We start from the raw sequence: 12,731 nt of genomic DNA, 5'->3' as shown, positions 1-12,731 counted from the left end.
CATCTTGATAATAATATGCAATCACATTTTCTTTTTCTTACAGCTTCACCTCTTACGACTCTACCCATCCGAGAAGAAATGATGACAAAATATTCTAACCTTTCCTTGGGGAGTCATAACATATCACTGACTGGTAAATGTGTTGCCTTTCAAATAATACAGTGCCCCCAGAAGTTTTTATTTTTAAGTAAGCCATTGCATTTTGCCTCATAAATTATTAATCCTTACTCATGGTCTGGTGGGAGAAACACGCCATTACCTCATACAATTAGAACATAGGATGTGGGAGTCTACCGCAATGAAGGCAGTATGCTCTGTGTGCTGGGAGGGGGCGGCTGGTCAGACCGTGGGAGCCTAAGAAGGACTCTGTAGAAGAAGGACACCTGAGAAGAAGGGAAGGTTCATTTCAATTGGCAGAGACTCTTATGTTTTCATCAGTTTTTGCTGGTGCATCCATTCAAATCTCTTTGCATTGAAGGGGGAATTCGTGTATCCACTGGAAGACCTTTAGGCAGGGAAATCAAAGATGCTATCAAATGAGTCGATGACAGTGCTATGGAAAAATAAGTAAAGCATTCTGCACTGAAGCTCAGCTCGGCTTTCTTTTTCACAGTTTTGGATTCCAGTGGTTCAAAAGTAATCTCAGATTTTTTAAATGAGTAAGAGTACTTGTCTATTTTAGGAACAATGTTACAGGTATAATTAGAATTTAAAGTATTGTAAACACATTTACTGAGTCAGTAACATGTTTTATCCAGTTACTTGTCCAGTCTTTAACTGTCCTTTAGTCTTAAGAACTGTTTCTCTCTTTCTCATATGAATGAAAGGTATGCTTCCCCTATCTCCCATCTGATACCGAAGGAATGTTTGCATTGCCCTTTTTTGGTAGAATAATTTTTTATGATTTTGTACAACTCCTGTTTGTTCTCAGTCTCTATTCCGATATTTGGAGTTTATTCTTGATTGTAAAAAGTAATTACAGGGTGCCTGGGTGGCTCAGTCGGTTAAGCATCTGCCTTCAGCTCAGGTTGTGATCCCGGGGTCCTGGGATCAAGTCCCGAGTAGGGCTCTCTGCTCCCCGCCCCTCCCTCTGTTCATGCTCTCTCTCTCTGTGTCAAATAAATAAGACCTTTTTAAAAAAACACTTATAACACTCCTATGTTATTTTTTTAAATTAATTTTATTTTTCATTAATTGTATACAATATAGCATTTTAGCTGCTACAAACTAGCTTGTAGTTATTTCATCTTGATAATAACATGCAATCACATTTTCTTTTTCTTACAGCTTCACCTCTTACGACTCTACCCATCCGAGAAGAAATGATGACAAAATATTCTAACCTTTCCTTGGAGAGTCATAGCATATCACTGACTGGTAAATGTGTTGCCTTTCAAATAATTTTTGAAGCCATGTTTTCATGTTCTAGTTATTGATTTCCTCTGTCCGATGAAATTTTTCTTGAAGAGAGATCCATATGAGAACATAAGTTTGCAAATCCTTTGACTATCTGGGTCATGTTGGCAGCAACATACCCCTTACTTACCCAGGAAGGACCCTGGGGAAAGAAGGGTTAGGTGTCCAGGAAGAGAGAAAAAAAGTGGACTTTTTTAGTTGGTTATTTACTTAACCTGTTTGGAGGGTTTAACTCCTAACTACTCTTTTATTGAAATACTACTATTAAAACCAGTATTCTTGCTGTTATGAAGAGACTGAGTGTTCAGAGTTGTCTGGTTGTTACCTTCTGCCTTAGCTTGATCAAATGTTAGTCACGTTGTTTCTTCCTCCCAGGCCCCTGAACTTTGGTTTGGCCCAAGTCTGAGCAAGCACTAATGCTTGACCACAGCCTGATCATGCATCCTGCTTCCCCCCACTAGTTTATCCCATTTCCTCTCAAAAGTTCCTGCTAGCCTGCTTACCCCTCCCTATAAGAGGAAAGCGTTTCTGTTTGATGTTGAGATGCTTGCAGACATATCTTTGGAGCATCTTCCTTATTGCAATAGGCTTTTTGAATAAAATCTCTTCTTAGATAAGTCTGGATTGTTTTTATTTTACAAAAGAAAAGATTTGACGTTCCTTCTGAAAGACTGGATTTCCAAGCTGTGGTCGACATGGTTTGCATTTCCATGTAGGTTGTTCTGGTTGCCTTACCATCAAAAAGTTTGGTCTTAGGAACTGCCTTCCTGAAATACAGAAGTTAAATCTGAAGATATATTTATGCTTACTAGGAACCACAGGCTTTCTTCTTATTGCTGTCGCTAGGATTTTTAACCTCCTTTATGAGTGGAATGTTTTCATGTTGTTTTATTATTGTTTACTTGATTTTGCATATATTTCTATGTTGTCCTTGTGAGATCAAGCTCCGAGTCAAGCTCCGTGCTGGGTATGGAGCCTGCTTAAGATTGTCTCTTTCCCTCTCCCTTTGCTCTCCTGTTCATGCATGCACACACTCTCTCTCTCTCTCTCTCTCTCAAAAAAGTGGTTGTTAACATTGAATCTCACCAAAAAGTTAGATGATGGTGCTAAGTAGCAGGCCATGGGACCTCCTAGTGTAAGTGGGTTGTGGGATAGGGAACCAGATCGGTTATAATCCCATTCCTTCCCTTGTCTGCTGCTTATGTTCAAAATCTTCTCAGTCTTTAAGAATTAAGTCAAAATCTTCATCTTCAATAAGGCACATACAGAGAAATACTATTTTGGTTTCTCCGATATGTATTTAGCATTTTTAATTTATAAGTAAAAGTGAGTTGATGTTTAAAAATATTGAAACATTTTATTTGTAGTAATATATAGTAAGTTAGAGAATCTGAAAACCCTCCTATCACACCTAGAAAATTTAAAATATTGCAAACATTCCTTTAAATATTTAGCTAAATACAAAAAATTAAGACAACTTCTGCTGACCAAAACTGGGTGACCAGGCATCACGCCTGTACAAATTGAAGTCATGTTAGTGTTCCTTGTGTTTGTCGACAGGGCATTTGAGTTCTAAGAGCCACAGATCTAAGAACAAGGCCTTGAATCTAGGCGAGGAGGGGAGCAGGAACTGAAAATCCCCAGAAAGCTGATCTTTCCAGAAAACTGGAACTGAAAACCCCCAGAAGGCTATAAAGACAGTGAAAAAGGCTCAACCTGGGAGGAGGGGAGAGATGGGCAACAACAGTGGATCAACACAAGGCCATGATAAGTTGGCTTCCTGGTTTTAGCCTTGCTCTGAATCAAGTACTCCCCTGAGTACTCAAAGTCAAAGCCCTGCCCTCAGTGACAGTTAGATTGCAAATTTACAGTACCTGCGTTATATAGGAGCCTGCAAGCTGAGAAATAACACAAACATGACCCTGGGTCTGCAGGAAAGCGAATGAAAAACATTTATGGAAGGACACATTGCTTGCTCTGGCTATGGAATCTGGACTGAGGACTGGCTCCCAAATATAAAATACAGTGACGTAGACCCCAAGACTGAGAGTCAACTAAGGAACAGTAGGATTGGATTGTCCAGAACTTCAGATTACAGAAATAGTAGGTGGAGTTATAAAAGAAGAAATATTAAAAGAGAAAAGAATATTATGCTATCAAAAAAAAAAAAAAAAGATAAAGCATGCTTGAAAAATAGCCAAATAGAATTTCTGGGGATGAAAACTCAACTTGTCAGAGGAAGTCAAAACCCTTTTGACCACCCTCTACTTCTGTCTCAGCTGAACTCTTTCCAGGGGTAACCTCTGTTCGTAGAGTACTATGTAACATTGTTTTGTATTCTTTAATATTAGTGGTTTAAACCCATATGTATTGTTCTGAATATTTTTTATTGTCAATCAGTGTTAATTCTTGAGATCTAGCCGTATTACATGGACATACCTTATTTCTTTTACTTGTGTGCACAGTATAAACATACCAGTTTTCTTAGACATTTTCCTCTAAATGGACCCTAGTTTGTTTAAATTTTTTTCTATTGTAAACCATTCAGTAATGAACACTTTCTACATATCTCTCTCTGGGAATGACTGTGTGTGTTCCTTTAGGAGATAAATGCCACAGGGTTGAATTGCTGAATTAGAAGTTATGTGCATTTTATTTATTTTATTTTTTTAAAGATTTTATTTACTTATTTGACAGAGAGAGACACAGCGAGAGAGGGAACACAAGCCGGGGGAGTGGGAGAGGGAGAAGCAGGCTTCCCGCCGAGCAGGGAGCCCGACGCGGGGCTGGATCCCAGGACCCTGGGATCATGGCCTGAGCTGAAGGCAGACGCTTAATGACTGAGCCACCCAGGCACCTGCATTTTAATCTTAATACATACTTGCAAGTTGCCCTCCAAAGTAACAGTTTACCTTTTCCCTCACTCTCATATTTGACTATCATCCTCCTTAGTTCCTGACCAGCACCACTTGATACTATTAAACTCTTTCATCTTTGCCAGCATGAGTGCTAAAAGCTGTATCATTGTTGTTTTAATTTGTGTTTTGGAATTGGACATACTTACATATATGTGTGTGTGTGTGGGTGTTAATATCCCATATCCACTTTCCTGCTGTGTTTATATACTTTTAAACTGATGTGAGACAGCTATACATTTTAAATACTAATTTATACTTTTTACTGAAATTGCAAATATTGTCTCCCAGTTGTCTTTAAACATTTACATGGTGTTTTTTATTGTGAAGAAGTTTCATTGTTTTGTTTTCTCCTATCATTTTTACAGAAGTATTTTCATAGTTTTTTACCCTTCAGTTTTTAATCCTTTTGAAATACAGTTTTATGTACTGTGTGTGAAAGGTCACTAACTTTATTATATTATTATTTTTATATAGATAGCCAAGGTCTCAACACCCTGTACTGAATAGTTCTCCTTTTTCCTACGGCTTTGAAATATCACCCTAATCATATTCCAAATTCCTATGTGCTGTTCTGTTCCTTTATTGTTTCAATGTTTTTCAAACATTCTATAGAGTTGGGCAAAGTTAGAAATAAATTTATCTTATAACCTGATTTACCACCCATGCACACACATGGGCAAACACACACACACACTAAACAAATGTTTGTTAAGCAACACCCACACCTCACAGGTGTGTTACACTGGTAGTTTCTTCTTTTTCAATCCTTTAAAAAACAAATTTGGTGATAACTATTAACTTGACTTCCTGACCACTAATAGTTTTCAACTTGCAATCCAGAAAATTCTACCTAATTTCTTGGTATTTTGCAGCATCATTAACACATTAATATTATTTTTTTTGAAACATTATGATACAGCTTTATATCTTTGTTCTTTTTTATTTTAACAGGTTTTCCAATGTCCTACATTTTCACTCTTTCATGTAGATTTTTTTGGAATCAAGTTCCACAACAAATACTTCTTGGATTTTGACTGATTTTTCACTAAATTTGTAGAATAATTTGGAGGAGACTTAATGATTTTATGATATTGTATTATCACCTATAATTTAGATCTCATTTGAGTTAGGATTCCTATTACATTATTTTTTTTCTTTTTAAAAAGTATTTAGGGCACCTGGGTGGCTCGGTCGGTTAAGCTTCTGCCTTCGGCTCGGGTCATGATCCCAGGGTCATGGGATTGAGTCCCGCATTGGGCTCCCCAGTGGGGAGCCTGCTTCTCCCTCTCCTGCTCTCCCTGCTTGTGCTCTCTCTGTCAAATAAATAAATAAAACCTTTAAAAAAAATAAAAATAAATAAATAAATGAAAAGTGTCCAAAAATAAAAATTATATGTACCTAAGGTGTACAACATGATGGCTTGATATACATATATAGTGAAATGTTGCTACCGTCAACTAATTAACATATCATCTCACAAACTTATTTTTTTTGTATGATTAGTTTACCTGAAATCTACTATCTTAGCATATTTCCAGTGTTCAACACAGTAGTATTAAGTAGAGTCTTCATGCCTGTACATTAGCTCTCTAGTCTTATCCTACATAATTGCAACTTTGTACTTTTTGACCAGCATCTCCCCATTTCCCCCAGTCCCTCAGTCCCTGGTAACCATCCTTTTACTCTCTGTTTCAATAAGTTCAACTTTTTTCTTTATTTTTTTTAGATTCCACATATAAGTGAAAAAATGCAGTATTTGCCTTTCCCTGTCTGGCTTATTTCACTTAGCGTTATGTCCTCCAGGTTCATCCGCATTATTGTAAAAGGCAGAGTTTCCTTCTTTCTCATACCTGAGTAATAGTCCATCTTCTTTGCGCATCCTTCTTTCTGTGGGCACTTGGGTTGTTTCCACATCTTGGCTCTCATAAACAATGCTGCAGTGTTCATGGCAGTGCAAATATCTCCTTGGGATCCTAATTTCATTTCCTTTAGATATATACCCAGAAATGGGATTGCTGGATCATATGGCAGTTCTATTTTTAGTTTTTTGAGGAAGCCCCAAACTGTTTTCCATAATGGCTGTACCAATTTACAATCCCACCAGCAGTGTATAAGAGCTCTCTTTTCTCAGGTATCTGTTGATCATTTGTATCTCTTCTTTAGAGAAATGTTTATTCAGGTCCTTTGCCCATTTTTAAATTGAGTTATTTGTTTTTTTGCTTTTGAGTTGTTGTGTTACTTATATATTGGGGATATTAGCCCCTTATCAGATTATGGTTGGCAAATATTTTCTTCCATTCTGTAAGTTGCCTCTTTACTGTGTTGAGTGTTTATTATGCAGAAACTTTTTAGTTTGATTAATTCTACATGTTTATTTTTGCTTTTGTTGTCTATGCTTTGGGGCTCATATCCATGAAATCAATGCCCAGACCAATGTCAAGAAGTTTTTCCCCTGTGTTTCCTATTTCCCTAGTTTTATGATTAGGATGGAAACCAAATTCTAGAATATGCCAAAGACCTAAGGAGGAAAGACAGCAAGAAACCTTGACATAGTTTGGTTAAGAACAAACTAAGGGTTCTAGAGGGGATGGGGGTGGGGAGATGGGTTAGCCTGGTAATGGGTATTAATGAGGGCACATTCTGCATGGAGCACTGGGTGTTATACGCAAACAATGAATCATAGGACACTACATCAAAAACTAATGATGTAATGTATGGTGATTAACATAACATAATAAAAAGAAAAGATATTGTTGCTAGTACTGTACTCTTGATATCAATGCTCAGGGTAAAGGCACGTAGTAGATTTTTAGTACAGTTGTGAATGGATGGGTAAGTGAAAGGCATGTAGCAGGTGTTCAGTAAATAAGTGTTGAATGAATGGGTAAATGAAGAAATGACACCTTATCACTGCTAGACATTTGCCATTGCTTGTTGTGATTAATTTCTCAATTTTGCCTAGGTCCTTAAGTCATTCCCTCTAACTTTAAAGTCCTAGGTGGGAGGATATGATTAGTCAAATGGCATTGCCCTTAGCCTCAGAGAGTTAGAAGGAATATTTTTGGCTTACATAGTGACTGAGGGGGCTTTACTTCTCATTAAAACTTACACAGAGGGGAAGGGTTTTCAGATTCTGGTTATCCAAAAATATAATAGTCCACTACCAGAGTGTTGGATTAACTTTGTGTTAATTATTTGGAAATAATAGTAACCTATTTGATTGCTAAAACAGTTTAACTGTTAGTTGTATTTTCTCTCTAACTGATACGAAAAGTTGTTGCAATACTGTCCTATTCTTTATGTTGTAGAAAAATGTATTTAATTGGTGGATTATTACTCAATGCCATACCCTCAAATTAAAGACCACATTGTTGAAAACAAGAAGAAATGTGCCTTTCTAAAATTCAAATGGAACCATGTCCCTTTTAAATTTTTCTTTGAAATAATTTTAAATCAGTTTAGAAAGTAGGGAAATAACCATTATACCTGGTACTAATGGAAATGGAGGAAAATTGTGACCAGCAGGAACTTTGTTTAATGAAATTCAGCCAGCATTTTTTCTTGGCTAATCTAAGAACATTTTCCATAATATTGCTGAAGCTTTGAATTATGTTTGGTAAATCCAGCTTCATTTGTTTAGAAGCCATCCACATTTCCTAGTATTTCCCTTCCTTTTGATGCTGCCTGCATAAAATTCCCAAAAGTTTGAGAATAAGCTGTCCTTATATAACACCAGCCACATAGTTCCTAGGTCTCGAGGGATTCCCAAGGGAGGACTTTGAGATTATGTGCGTATATGTGTGTATTATGTACATAGGCACACATATACATACAGACCCATACACTCTTTTATACTCAGGTTAGGCTTACAACCTTTGGGTTTCCTGTGCACGTTGGTGATTTTCTATTCTAAGCTATGGAATTCAGGAACCACGGGTATTTTAGACTCTATCACATCAGTACTGCGCTGATCAGATGCATGTAAATAACTTGATAGATTCAGTGAAAAAAAAGATCATGAATGAAATTTAATTTGGGAGGAGGTGAAAATTATAAGAATCAAGGAACACATTTCTTTAGTTATTGTACAAATTTTGAATATGAAGTTTAAGATATATGTGTTTTATTCTTATTCAGAGGAGTTATTTTATAAACTTAGTTAAAATCCATATGGTAAGGAGCATCATATAAATGGAGCAACATGTTAAAAATAGGATTGAATGTTTCACTTTTACATGGGAGCGTTGGCTTCATGTTAGAGTGGCCATCTGAATTATTTCTATAAAGATTCTAGATGTTCCATCTATATTTTAGGATATAACATGGGACCTCACTGACTTCTATGGTAAAATAAAGGAAAGCTCCGTATTTCCTCTCTCTGTCTCAGCCAGAATTGTCCCATTTTGCCAGTTTTTTATGTTGTGGTACATTTAACTATTATAAATAAAAGTTTCTGCTTTTAAAGCGTGTTGGGAAACACTGTCCTATGCAAGAAATTTTCATTTGCTTTTTCCACTTTTTTCTTTTTTATAAAGGAACAAAATAGACTTATTTCAAGTGATACGATTCCTAAATGGGCCCATTAAGGTCTAACTGTTATCATTTCTTTGAAGATTTCAAATTGCTTAAATGTCCATATACTTTTAAAATTTTAATTATGAAAATAAGAGACAGGTGTAAATTACTGTATGACTTTAAGAACAGTCTTAAAAATATAGTTCAGAAACTGAGCAAATAGGTATAGTCTTAGAAATGTAGATATCATGGATGTTTTTGCAATCCTCTAAATAGCAGAAATGCATTGTAGTTATGGTTTTGGGGAAGTTGAAACATTGTCCGTTGAGTTCAATGGACATATTAGTTTGTTGGCTAATTACAAAATATTTTAAAGTTAGAGGTAAAACTCTTCACATATTTTTGATTTTCTGATAGGAAAGCAAGCTGCAGAAGCATCTGTGAAGTATTACAAGAAACAGGGAGGTAATGATTAGAGCTCGGAACCTGGCCTGACTTAGAGGCTACAGTGCAGTTTTAATAGAATCATTTAGTTCAAAGTGTGAATGTTTAAAATATGTTGATCATACCATTTGTCTACCATCACATTGCTGTATTATAAATTTATTTCATCTTCTCTTAATATTTTCTTTCATTTAAAATCTCAGTTTAGGGGCGCCTGGGTTGCTCAGTCGGTTAGGTATCCAACTCTTGATTTCGGCTCAGGTCATGGTCTCAGGGTCATGAGATCAAGCCCCGCATCAGGCTCCGTGCTCAGTCCAGAGTCTGTTTGTCCCTCTCTCTGCGCCCCTCCCCCTGCTTGTGCACGTGCTCGCATGCTCTCTCTCAAATAAATAAATAAAATCTTAAAAAAAAATAAAACCTCAGTTCAATAGTTTGAAAGTGATGAGGAAGTTAATTTCATTGTCATGAGAATTTCATATCTTTGGGAGTTGGTACACATAGTTGGTTATGAGAATCTGGACTCAGCCACACCCAAATTTGTATTCATATCGGTCATTATCATGATATATGATCTAGGGAAAGATAGTTAACCTTTCTTTGCCTCAGCTTCCTCCTCTATGAAGTAGGAATGATAAAAATTGTACTTATAGAATTGCTGTAAAGATTAAATGATATGAGCAATACGGAACTTCAGGCAATACCTGATAGCTTTTGTTATATTCCCCAGTGAGATCAATATTGAGAGGAAGTTAAGTGGGAAATTATTCAGCAATTAATATATCACTAAAATTTTCCTTATGATAGCTCATTTAATCCTTTCTGTAGTCTCATGAAATATGTCTTGTGCCATTTTACAAATGAGGAAGCTGAGGTGTCCAACATAAAGATACGTGGTGTTGCCCTGTGAGTCACCTCAGGCAAGGAACCTGACACGGGGCTGTTCCCTTATGACATGGACGTGATCGTTCATATTGTAACTTCCCGATATTTTAAGAGGCTCCAGTGAGCCACATCATTGAAAAGAGTGTGGTGCCCTGGAGTCCCCTTCTGGAATGTAAATACCTCTGTAATGCCTCCTGCTAGGAGTGATAATGCGGTCTTGTCTTCTTGCCAGCCCTCCAACAAGAAAGATGGTCTGTATTCAACCCCCACAGGGTGCCCAAGAAATAATGCAAGGGTCACAATAGCTTTCTCTGGGTGATCAGAACCTCTGGCAACTCCATGGCCTACAGCAAGGCCTGGGTCTCCTCAATTCTGAGCAAGGTGGCTTTGCCAATGTAAACCCGGGCTGGGCAGAGGCCAGCAGTAATGAGTGACACTCAGCTCAGACCTGGGGAAACAACTCAAGAAATCTGCAAAGGCTTTGTCCCTGAAGCAACAACTGAGCAGAGTTTTGCAAGATATGAAAGAATTTTCGCATTTAGGGGAGATCCAATATATAGAAAGCAGGTTTAAGTCATCAATAACAATGCTCTATCAACAATTTCTTAATGTAACATTTCTTTGAAGAATTATTCCTCTGTCAACATAGATTTGGTTCCCTTTATTATTCTCTTTCATAGTCACAGTGGAAGAAAGTGTTTGTTACATTACCAAAGTCTACAGACTTTGGTAGATGGTCTGTCTCCCACAAGGAAGGAAAAGAGGTAGTCAGGTTAGACAGTTAAGGCCATTTTTAACCTATGATAAAGCACTTTCTGTAATATGGTAAGATAACAGAATATGCTATATTGGGGTGAAGACAGAGACTGTATGGAGAACTCCTTTGTGAAATTGACGAAGTAAATTTCCTTGACAGAAAGACAGGCCTAGGTTTTCAGGGTACCCCAGAGCTAAAGCTGAAGGAGGAAAATTTATAGAAAACAGAAGCTTAGGACCAAATATGATATATCTTAAAACATTTTCTCCTGTTACTAGTACCTAATGTAATTTCTGGTATGCAGTAGATGCTCAGCAAATGCACAAAAATATGCAAATTCCTTCAGTTTGACCACTTCAGTTTTTTCTCTGTATAATTGAATCTTGTTAAGATCTGTCTATACCTAGGGTTTTTTTTGTTTTGTTTTGTTTTTTACCTTTCTTTTTGTGCATAAAATTCAACTCAGCACTTCTGTAATTATGCGACTAGGTATTTCGGGCATGTGCTCACAAAGCACTTCACACTAGCTGTACTTCACTGTTTGCAAATTTTGCACCTGGTCATTGCTTAAGGAAGCATTTTTATAAAGTTTTAAAATGTAATTAAAAGTGATGTTATGCTATTTAGGTTCTGTTTTTTTTTTTTTTTTCTTTCTACATTTTGGCTCTGCATTCTGCTTTTACTGATGCCACGCTTTTGAGCAGGATATTGAGAAATGTGTTTACATAATGCAGTGCCCTCTCCCAAACACAACCCTTTTATTTCCTTTAACAGTAACCACCACTGTTCTGGTTTTTAGGGGGTCACGTTCTTGCTTTTTAAAATTGTTCTATCACACAGGTGTACATCCCTAAATATTATAGTTTAGTTTTACTTTGTTTTTTTTAAAGGCGTGTTTCTAAAGTATCTTTTCATTTTTAGGTTTATTTCTTTCCTTTTTCTAATTTATCTGTTGAAAACACCAGATTGTTCATCTTGTTGAGTTTTCTTACACTCTAGATTCGGTCGATCACTTTCACGGGGTGCCATTTAACAAGTTTTTTCATCCTCTGTATTTCCTGTAAACTGGTAGTTGGATCTAGAGACTTAGTTCCAGTACCCCCTCCCCCTTTACTTTTTTTCTTTTCTTTTTTTTTTGCGGGGGGACAAAACGACTGCCTAGGTAAGTGGGGTGTTCCTCCTTAGGAGACACACAGTTCCATGTCTGAGAGGGTTGCAGCAGATGATGTAGAATGCCGAGATCCATGATTCACCAGGAGTTACAGCTCATTGTGTCAGATTTCTAGAGTTTCTTCACTTATTGGCTGGAACTGTATAAAAAGAAAGTTTTCCTCCTCTATTATCTGGTTACCAATTGCACATTTAGTATAGAAAGAGCAGTGTACCTGTTTGGTATTTTTCCTTTATTTACTACTGCTCAAAAAAAAAAAAAAAAAGTTGGCTCTAGTGTATCTGCCATAAGTGGGACATAGCTATCTATATACTTATAGAGAGATATATCACCTCGTGGTTTTGTACCAGAATTTCAAATTCGATGAAAATTCAGAAGTACAGGATGAGTGTTTGAATTCTGCCGTTCATCTGTATCTTTGTCCAATCCCTACAAGTTTTTAAGGACTAAGAAGACTAGGAATGACAGAATTAGTATATCACACAAACCCACATTCTACACAAAACGTTCTTGTAATAACTGAATAACACGATTCCTTAAAGGAATCAAAGCAGTTACTCCATTCTCTCCCTTAGGTTTTGTTTGCTTTTACAGTTGGAGTGTTTCTGTACAGTCAGAGCATAGGGCC

General features: G+C 36.9%; 1 protein-coding gene across 1 annotated transcript in view; it reads left to right on the top strand.

The window, feature by feature from the left end:
- EMB (embigin) overlaps window positions 1–12,731 on the top strand; it is a 42,077-nt gene that overhangs the window by 11,983 nt on the left and 17,363 nt on the right. Inside the window, exons 2-3 of the mRNA XM_031038395.2 lie at window positions 44–133; window positions 1,288–1,377. Coding sequence (XP_030894255.1) covers window positions 44–133; window positions 1,288–1,377 — 180 coding nt within the window. The remainder of the gene's footprint in view (window positions 1–43; window positions 134–1,287; window positions 1,378–12,731) is intronic.

Source organism: Leptonychotes weddellii, chromosome 7, assembly GCF_054177405.1.
Source record: "Leptonychotes weddellii isolate Sample4059 chromosome 7, ASM5417740v2, whole genome shotgun sequence".
NCBI classification, from domain to species: domain Eukaryota; kingdom Metazoa; phylum Chordata; class Mammalia; order Carnivora; family Phocidae; genus Leptonychotes; species Leptonychotes weddellii.
Note: the sequence above shows the minus strand (reverse complement) of the source record. Positions and strands in the feature narration are given on the sequence as shown.